The sequence below is a fragment of the Alosa sapidissima genome, chromosome 21 (assembly GCF_018492685.1).
Source record: "Alosa sapidissima isolate fAloSap1 chromosome 21, fAloSap1.pri, whole genome shotgun sequence".
Taxonomy (NCBI): domain Eukaryota; kingdom Metazoa; phylum Chordata; class Actinopteri; order Clupeiformes; family Clupeidae; genus Alosa; species Alosa sapidissima.
In genome coordinates this window covers 8,908,771-8,919,101 of record NC_055977.1, presented here as the reverse complement: position 1 = coordinate 8,919,101, position 10,331 = coordinate 8,908,771, and the positions used below count along the sequence as shown (strand labels likewise).

The 10,331-nt window shown below is 42.2% G+C and overlaps 1 protein-coding gene across 1 annotated transcript; it reads left to right on the top strand.

Annotated features, from left to right (window-relative positions):
• On the top strand, positions 1 to 10,013 carry si:ch211-232m10.6 (uncharacterized protein LOC572203 homolog). The gene is made up of 7 exons (XM_042077485.1): positions 1 to 333; positions 5,345 to 5,539; positions 5,841 to 5,888; positions 6,342 to 6,500; positions 8,136 to 8,247; positions 8,510 to 8,893; positions 9,971 to 10,013. Exons 1-7 carry the CDS (start codon positions 138 to 140, stop codon positions 10,011 to 10,013), a joined length of 1,137 nt encoding a protein of 378 aa, XP_041933419.1. The 5' UTR covers positions 1 to 137.
• The last annotated feature ends 318 nt before the right edge of the window (positions 10,014 to 10,331 follow it).

The window sequence follows — 10,331 nt, the reverse complement described above, 5'->3', positions numbered from 1 at the left end:
ACATCAATAAAGGGTTCACCATTTTACCCATATTGCACAACCTCTTCTGTAAACCTTTGTTGTCTTTGTCCTTTTCTTTGTCTACTGTTTAATCACCCCTGTGTCTGTTCGGTCATTCACTGTCGCTGGGTGTCACCATGTTGGAGCACATGTCTCGCCGGTCTCGCTCACTCCTGTCCCTCTCGCTGACCTCTCTGGCCCTGGCGTTGTCGGTGTTGGCCTTCTCTACCTCCTACTGGTGCACAGGGACGCACAAGGTGGTCAAGCCTCCGTGCCTGTCTCCCGTCAAGATGAAGAACTGTGGACAGAACAACAGCCAACCCTACACCACTGGTAAGAAGACCGTGGGCCCTTGAACTAGGCCATTGATATGAGAGACTTTAACAGAATTTCCCACCTACTAAGGATAATTCCAGCATTTTAAAAATCATGCTCCCAGAGTGTAGCACTGTAGCTGCCTGCATGGCTAGCTGTAGGCTGCAGCAACTCAAGCTAGGTAGCACCGATTTTGTTTGTTGCTTTATTTCATACTGACAGTACTCAGTAACCTGAAAAATCGTTCATAGCTACAGGGGAGGGCTATAAATAGGAATATGTAATATGAATACATTTCTTTGCATCATTCTTCTTTCTGATTAAAGCACTGATTTGATTAATTAGACTATCAGCACTGCGGTTATAACACGGGTGCGGTCAATATACATCTTTAATTGGCACAAAACGATGTTGTGCAGTTTTATAATACAGATAATACACAGGAAATTACTGAGTAACTCATATACAAGCTGTTCAGTGGACTCTCACATTGCCTTTGCAAACAAATGGTCTTTTACATGAGAGAATGAGATGAAAATTGTAGTTACTTGGATTTGTAAACAAAAAAAACCTCTACTAATGTAAAGAGGCAGCTAAAGGGGACATACAAAATTAAGTAGTAATAGTAAGCGGCAGCACTGGCCTCCAAGGTGTGCAAATAATTGGTCAATAAGAGAGGAGAACTCTAAAGAACTCTGGAGAACTCTACCTCCTGCTTCCAAACAGATACTACTCTAGTCAGAGTGAATGGGTGAATGTGTAGCATTACTCTGTAAAGCACTTTACTTGGAGGAGTAAAAGAGCACTATACTGCCCTGCAAAGCCAAAGTGCAGTATCTACGAAAATTCCAAACTGAGAAAAACAGCATTGTTGTTTGTCTTTCACACTGTATTTTAGCAGATACTGTAAAATGAAAATCCCTATATCTATATATATATTAATGAGATGTTGATAGATTGATCAGAGGATATGGCATTTTATATTGGTTTAAAAAAGTGAATTTCACAAAAAATGCAGTTACTGGCTTTGTAGGGCAGTAAATAAATACAGTCCATTTACCATTTACCATTCATATCAGTTGCCACTTACATGTGAGGTCCTTATTCTCACATATATTCTCCTGTTTTTTGGCACTGCTTACAATCTAACAGCCATGCTTCATGCTGCAGTGTCCAACACTATGGGATCCTGGAAAACCCATCAAATGGTGAAATTTCACCAATTTGATTACCGTATGACACATGCCTTGAAGTGAAAGCACTGCTGCAGGAATTGAACAGTAAATAGTCGTTATATTTAGTAGTTAGTATAAAAAGTGAAAAAAGTGTTATGTGTTACCCTAATGGAATGGAATAGTGGAATTTATTTTATTATTATTATTTTATAAAAAAAAGTATAAGTATAATGTTTTTATTAAAAAAAATATTATAAATGATAAAATATATAGTTGTAATTTAAATTATATTATATTTTACACCAGCAGATATGATGAAAATGCAATAACCATTGATTTTGCACAAACAAGTCAGTTCTCAAATGTGCTCTTGAGTGTTCGTAGATTCTGTTCTTACCGAAGAACAAGAAAGCATTGGTGAATACCAGAATCTTCGTAAAAACTGCATAAGTGGGTTTTAAGAACAAATTTCTTCGTAAGAACGGTTGGTGAATGAGGCCCTTTGTGATCAAATTGTTTCTGGGAAATGTCATGTTGTTGGTATCTTTTGCTGTCAGCACACTTTCTTGTCCTATGGGATGTCAGGTTTATTTGTCAGTTTATTTGTCAGTTTATTTGTCACGCAGCTTGTCTTAAAGCACATGATGTTTTGCTGTGTTACTGCCAGTCTAAGGTATATGTTACAGAAATAACAAATGACATACATAGATGCCACCAGCGACCCCATATTACGGACAGCATTGTATATTATTCCCAAATCCGAGATTACACGCCCGGTGGCATTAATGTTTCTTTCTAAGCCCATATTCTTCTAATACAACATTCCTGCTGAACACAGACAGAGATTATCTCAAGTGAGTAGATTTGGCAAAGAGTGAAGTCTCAGTCTCACCAATGATTTCTGCTAGTGAACCTATGGGGACATTTGGGAATTGGGAATGGATTTATCTAAAGCTTCTGTCATGAACACTGGACAGATTACTGAGGAGACAATTTGTGTACTTTGTGTAATTACTCCAAATAAATATATGAAAGAGTCCAAATGCTCTATCCTCAACTTTAATTAATTTTCATACATCCGTTCATTGTAACTGCTATTCTGTTATTAAACAACATGTTTTATAATATTCTTAAAAGTGGAGATATCGTGTTTTGAAACCAAACTCCAAATGGTATATATGGTATACACCACTTGCATGGCAGCCTTTGGTGTGTGCGTGAGTTGCACCTCACGCATACACCACTTGCATGGCAGCCTTTGGTGTATGCGTGAGTTGTTTGGTGTGTGCGTGAGTTGCACCTCACGCATACACCACTTGCACCACATAGTGTATTTCTTGAATTTCCCCGGCTTGGGGATCAATAAAGTATCTATCTATCTATCTATCCATCTATCTATCTATCTATCTATCTATCTATCTATCTATCTATCTATCATCTATCTATCATCTATCTATCTATCTATCATCTATCTATCATCTATCTATCTATCTATCTATCTATCTATCATCTATCTATATCTATCTATCTATCTATCTATCTATCTATCTATCTATCTATCTATCATCTATCTATCATCTATCTATCTATCTATCATCTATCTATCTATCTATCTATCTATCTATCTATCTATCTATCTATCTATCTATCTATCATCTATTTCATTGAAACCCAAGGTGAAGATGTCAGGCAGGCATTTTTTCAATCTCTTGATAAATCATGCAAGCAATCAACTGTCCCTCGAGTCAAAACCATCAGCCAAACCTTATTCACGCAGTCATATAACGGTGGTGGATAATCCATCTTCTGGCAGATTTGTGTGCTACATAAATGTAATGTTACATACATACAGCATTAGAGTGCGGGGTTATATCAGTGCCCTTAAACTGCTTATCTAAAATAAATCCATGTGTTGCACTGCTTTTTGTTTGCACATTGTGTCTGCTCTGTCATGATTACTGTCAAACACAGAAGCAAGGTGTGCCACACCACCAGACATGTTTGCACAAACAGGAAGGGTGACAGGATCATCACTCAAAGCAAGGCCGTAGCCATGATGTCAACATTGGGGGGGACCAAATCTGTGGTGCGGTGTGAATTTCAATAAAAGAATTTCAATACATTTCCTGCCATGCAAAAATATTATTAAAATCACAAACAAGTCATTAGTTAAGTCAGTCAATTAGGATATACCAAACTTTTGACGGACATAGGCACGGATGGATTATGAACCCCTGGGCATAGATGCAAAAAACCCTCCCCTGTTAAGATAGGGGGGCCCGGGGGCATACTTCCCCTGAAGACTTAAAAAAAAAAAGACCCTTTATATTATGACGACTTGTGAGTTTTGTGGAAATAGAAGAGAAGGGCGGAGAAGCAACTTCACACCTTCTTAGGCTTCAGGGCCCCCTGAGCTTTTGGGCCCATGCAGTAGGTCCATTCAATAATCCACTCCATTTGTCTCCAAAATGTATATTTTAAAAGGAAATACAAACTAGAGTATCTTTGCTAACCTCTATATTAAACTGAATGCTTACTCATAGGTTTGGACCTATAGCCCAATTATATTTTGTATTTTAATTTTATTATTCTGGCGGCTAATCACACAATTTTAAGGTAGTTTGAAAGGGATGGGATTCAAGATAGGCTACTAAGACAGGTCCCTCTTCTGTCTGACTCACCTCAAGTTACCCTATGCATTATAGGCTGGTTTCTGACAGAAATTACGTTTTGTGTTAAAATGTAGAAACACAGCCTTTCTTTGGTTATTGTCTGCGATTCACATTAACTGTAGGCTATCACCGCCATTGTAAAAGTTTTTTCAACTTTTGTGCCGTCGCCACAATTGAATGCTACGTTTTGCCTGCATAGATTCGCGATTGAGTGCGCATCTAAATGTAACATGCAAGATGCAACAACCATTTCTAAGAGGCTTATAAACCGGTTCATTTCTGACATTACTACTAGCATATGAATGCATTATTTATGTTGTAAGACATGTGAAAGAAATGAATGACACAGGCACGCACAAATTCAAATAAAAGGACACTACGTTTCACTTTCGCTATAATTGCGAGAAAATAGGCTACAATATGGTAAATGCTTGAAAGTTCCATTTGAGTCTGATCAGCTTAAAAATGAATGGGTTTCCTTAGACAGTGCTACACCTTTTCAACAAGTTTTGTGAGAATTGTACCGGTATCTTTTGCGATATTGTTGACAGCCCGCACCGCAGTAGGGTGCAGGACGCTTTTGATAGCGCACGCCTCAAACGATAAACGCAAAACCTCCAGGACAAACCACTCACAGTGTAGGCTACTCTCTCTGAAACCATCAATAGGTCACTAATTTGTGCGTTATTTACGTTTGATTGCATTTCAGATGGTTGGACTTGTTGGTTTCCTGTAGTAGCCTATAGCGTTTTTTCTTTATTTATTTTTCTATGTCCGAATATTGGGGGGGGGCATTTTGGTCACATCTGAATATTGGGGGGGACACGCCCCCCCCCCCCCCCCCCCCAAAGTCTATGGTGACTACGGCCCTGACTCAGAGGGCGTACAGCCCATCGGAGTGACTCCTGCTGCTTCCCTAAGAGCAGAGGGTTTATTGCTGTTAGAAGAAATAACACAGAACAGTGCAGGAATGCTTTGTGCATGCATCAAAAGGGATAGCCATATGGTGTGTAATGATAACTGTGAAAATGAACCTGCAACCCAAATAAATATTGTTTTGTCAAAATAAAACCTATTCTGTAGGTACATTTTCCACATCAAGAAGGCTGATAAATGTAACTACAATCAGCCAATAAAAGAAGCAAAAGCAACAAACTGTCCCACCTTCTCTCTTCTCTGCAGAAAGTCCTACAGTTGACCCACGCAAGCCTGTCTCCAACATCACGCTAACCTCAAGCCAGAAGGAGGAGCAGGCGCGAATACGGGCCAGGAAGATGGCCAACGCCGTGCACTACATCTGGGAGACGGGCGAGGACAAGTACATGCTGCGCTATTTCCACACCGGCTTCTGGCTCTCCTGCGAGAAACACAATGAAGGTGAACGTTAAAGGCAGGATTTCTATGTGTGTGTGTGTTTACATGTGTGTATGCTAATCTGTGTGTGTGTGTGTGTGTGTGTGTGTGTCTGTGTGTGTGTGTGTGTGTGTGTGTGCGTTCGTGCGTTCGTGCGTGTGTACGTGCGTGTGTGTGTGTGTGTGTGTTTGTGCGTGCGTGCATGTGTGCATGTGTGCGTGTGTGTGTGTGTGTGTGTGTGTGTGTGTGTGTTCAGTATTTACTTAACTACTCAATATTGATGTGATCGCTGATTATGTGATTCCTGTTGTCTTCCTAATCCAAGGGGAGGTCTGTCGGAGTTTCATTGAGCTGACACCAGGAGAGACACAAGGTCAGACTCAGATATTTCAATACATTCAGCTTGATATGACCCTATATAGACCCTATACATACATTTTTTGAGAGTTGTGATTGCAATTATGACATACACACATCTATATACTCTCTTTCTCTTCCTCTCTCCTCTCTCTCTCTTCCTCTCTCTCTCTCTCTCCCCTCTCTCTCTCCTCTCTCTCTTCCTCTCCCTCTCTATTTCTGTCTTTCTCTCTCCCTCCCTCTTTCTCTCCCTCTCTCCCCTCCTTTCTCTCCCTCTCTCCCTCTCTATTTCTGTCTTTCTCTCTCCCTCCCTCTTTCTCTCCCTCTCTCCCCTCCTTTCTCTCCCTCTCTCCATCTCTATTTCTGTCTCTCTCTCTCCCTCTCCCTCTCTCCCCCTACTTTCTCTCCCTCTCTCTCTCTCTCTCTCTCTCTCTCTCCTCTCCCTCTCTCTCTCCATCTCTCTGTTCAGGTGTGCTGTGGCTTTCTATGATCTCTGAGTTTGCGTACATCGGACTGCTGGCCATGGGCTTCCTAATGATGTGGGTGGAGGTCTGCTGTCTCTGTCTCAGTAAGGAGATGTATGCCCTGAAGATCAACGCCTTTGCAGCCATGTGCACCGTCCTGTCAGGTGTGTTCTGAACACACACACCAAGCCATATACATGCCAGCTACTACACTCATTAAAGGCGAACTATGCAGTTTTTTTAGCTTAATATTAATATTCAGGTTTTTTTTAGCTTAATTTACCTTATCTTAACAGCTTCTGAGTCATTGGAATGGTTATATGACTTATTTCGGGTTGAATGGTGGCCATCTCGCTTCCCCCTAGCGCCTGTGAGCGGAAAAAACACCCTTGCCACTCAGTGGCGGCCTCAGTGTGAAAAGAGTGTATCAAATGTTGGGCTCATAAAATGCACTAATGTAATATTCTGACCTATCTCTTAGACCGCCACAACCCAATGCGGTGTTCTCACACACACCAATCAATGCTTCACAGCAACAAAAGCGCACAGCTTAGTTGACACAATCAATAAACACTCATCAACACTCTTAAAACGAATGTGTTGAAAACAACACAACTTGCATTGTTTTTAACACATCTCTGTATCCCAATAGGGACCAGCCAAGCTGCAACCAGCTCTCTGACTAATTGCTAAGGGAATTTGAAAGGAAAGGAATTTGAAAAATGACTGCAGTTCACTCTCCATGGCATCACTATGAACCAACTTAGAGAGAGACTTTGTGCACTTCCCAGGTGCGGTGCAGGACAGGAAACTATAAAATGTTTAAGAGAAGTCCGCTCACTCCTTGGTAGTTTTCTTTTGTTTATTTTCTTATGTTTGGTTTACATGTGTTACATCACTATGGACCAAAGCACAAAGATACTGTAGAGATCCTCTGCTTTTACATATACTGGTTTATCCCTCTGTGGCAACATGGATACATAATGCAATATATAATGAAAGCTGCATGCACTTCCACTGAATCTCTCCGTACACTGTGCCTGCAATCACATTTGGTTGGTAATAGCTTAGGCCATCAACACTGATTCTATTTTTATTTTTATATAACATAGCATAAATTATGTCGCATCAGCTCCTGACCAATGGCAGTACACAAGGCTTGTCTGACAAAAGTGTTGTCATCCAAATCTGACCTCAACTGACTCTCTAGGTTTGCCCTATGAGAGAGCATGATTTATAAAACCACAAAGCAGAATTAATTATTCCTCTCTGTATACACTCATTGACACACACTCTCTCTCTCTCTCTCTCTCTCTGTCTCTCTCTCTCACACACACACACACACACACACACACAATCACACACACACACACACACACACACACACACACACACACACACACACACACACACACACACACAGACACTTACACTCCATTAATCCAGCTATTATGTTTCTATTCTGTGCACTTCCAACAATTATGTCACAGTTCTTATGGCCTCTTCTCATCCTTCCATCTATGTGTTTCGTAACCTATATATACTGTGTATATATCTGTCAGTGCTGGCTTTTATGTGGATTTATTTACAACAAAGTATTAATACTTGAAAGGAGATTAGTTATAAGTCTCTCTCTCTCTGTGTCTGTCTCCATCTCTGGTGCCCCACCCCCCCCTCTCTCTCTTTCCATCTCTTTCTCTCTCTCTCTCTCTCTCACGTGCTTCCTCTCTCTCTGTTTTCCTCTCTCTCTCTCTCTCTCTCTCTCTCTCTCTCTCTCTCTCTCGTTTGTCTGTGGATAGGTTTGATGGGTATGGTGGCCCATATGATGTACACCACAGTGTTCCAGATGACCGTGAGCATGGGGCCTAAAGACTGGCGGCCACAGGAGTGGGACTACGGCTGGTCTTTTGCGTAAGTGTCCATCCGTCCTTTTGTCTGACAAGTGCGGACGACTTGTCTGATGCACACTGTCATTTTAAGCACACACGGCACACACTGTTTTACTCAAACTGTCTCTCAATATTTGTCTGTCTCTCTTCAACTTTTCATATTTTCCTCTCTCCAACTTTCTCTCTCTCCCTCTTTCCCCTTTTCCCCTTTTTCCTCTCTCTCTCTCCCCCTCTCTCTCTCTCTCTCTCTCTCTCTCTCTCCCCCGCCTCCCTCTCCTCCACAGCATGGCCTGGCTGTCTTTCAGCTGTTGCATGGCCGCGGCTGTCTTCACACTCAACTCCTACACCAAGACTTTGATCGAGATCCGGCACCGGCAGCGCATCCAATTGGAGGAGGCCCGCGCCGCAAGCCACGCCCCCTCCTACGATGAGGTCATTACAGAAACTGACGGTGGCGGCGGCAGCATGTACTCCGTCAACCGCCTGCTGCGTCAGGCCCAGCAGAGCACGCTGATGGAGAACATTTGGCCCCCCCACGCCGCGCTAGTGATGGGCCCGGGGGGGCACATGGCCCGTGGGGGGATGGTGCTGGTCGGGGGGTGCGGGACGGAGGGATGCGAGGACTGCGTGAGGGAGATGGACGAGATGGAGGACGCACAGGAGGAGGAGTACGACGACGACGAAGAAGAAGAAGAAGGAGAGAGGGAAGATGATCTCTGCTGAGGAGAGAAGAAAAGAGACGAGATGAGAAAAGGGGAGAGAAAAGATGATCTCTGCTGAGAAGAGAAGAGATGAGACGAGATGAGAAAAGGGGAGAGAAAAGATGATCTCTGCTGAGAAGAGAAGAGATGAGACGAGATGAGATGAGATGGGCAAAGAAGAGAAGAAAAGAGAAGAGAAGAAAACGAGAAGAGAAGAGAACAAAAAGAGAAGAGAAGAGAAGACAAGAGAACAGAACAGTGAGAGACAAGTGGTGTGAGGAGATATGGAGAGGGTGATGTTTAAAAAGACGAGACAGTTGATAGTTCAAAGAGAAACCAAAAAGACTTGGGGGACTTCTCTGGTGGGTGAGTCTGAACGACTGAACCTAGAAGGCAAAGTGCAGACGACAGCAGGGGCGTAGCACAAGATCCTGGGCCCTGTGCAGAAGCACTCCTGATTGGGCCCCATAATAAATATAATAAAATAGATTCCAGACTTGTCAACGGCCCTCCCTCCCCTTGGGGCCCTAGTAATCAGTACTGGTTGTACCCCCAGTCCGACGCCCTTGGAAGACAGACACAAACACAGACTGCTGGGACTCTCTGACTCTGTCTGCAGGTATCTCTCTTCTACCCCCCCCCCCCCCCCCCCCATGCAGACTGCTGGATAAGTGTGGGATAAGTGTGGGATAAGTGTGGGATAAGTGTGTTTGAAACACAAATGAACAATGTAGAAGACAAGAGAAAAGAAAGAAAGGCTGGAGATGTAGCAACACACAAAGACCGCAGACCTATGTCCTGACTGAGATGGTTTTGTCATTGTTACAGTAGAATGAGTTTTTGATGCCTGTCAGGCCCCAATAAAATAAAATCCTTCATTTATATTTTTTGTTCAGTACTCAGTAGGCAAATGGAGATCAACATTATTCTTGTTCTGAGACTGTACTAGCTACATTCCAGGTGTGTGTCTCTAGGTGTTGTAATTGTCGCCATTTTTATTTTATTTGTAAAACTCTTCCCTCCTGTTCTTGTCTTGCTGTTCAGCTGTTCTGTGTCACAGTTGGAAGCAGGTGACAGTTGGAAGTAGGTGACAGTTTAGATATACAGTATCATACTGTAGCCTACTTGCAGCTCAAACCTTTTGAAATAACAGATTCTTTTCTTACAACTACTGATTACTTATATGTCATACCAAGTGTTAAAGAGGAAGGTACACTCTTAAAACAAATGTGTTGTCCCTATTTGGACACAGTTGTTTTGTTATTTTCAACACATATTGTGTAACAAATAAAAAAAGGAAACAAAACAAACTGTATTGTCCCTATCTGGAACATATTCGTTTTAAGTGTGTATGGACATTTGCTGAGGTGTTAAGCGCTGCACAGTGCCAACAAAAACAACCGCA

Bases quoted from the DNA above. Each gene is read 5' to 3' on its own strand.
- si:ch211-232m10.6 (XM_042077485.1), top strand. From the start codon at position 138: ATGTTGGAGCACATGTCTCGCCGGTCTCGCTCACTCCTGTCCCTCTCG. The intron at 6,501-8,135 runs GTGTGTTCTGAA...GTCTGTGGATAG, and splicing joins CATGTGCACCGTCCTGTCAG to GTTTGATGGGTATGGTGGCC. The intron at 8,248-8,509 runs GTAAGTGTCCAT...TCTCCTCCACAG, and splicing joins GACTACGGCTGGTCTTTTGC to CATGGCCTGGCTGTCTTTCA.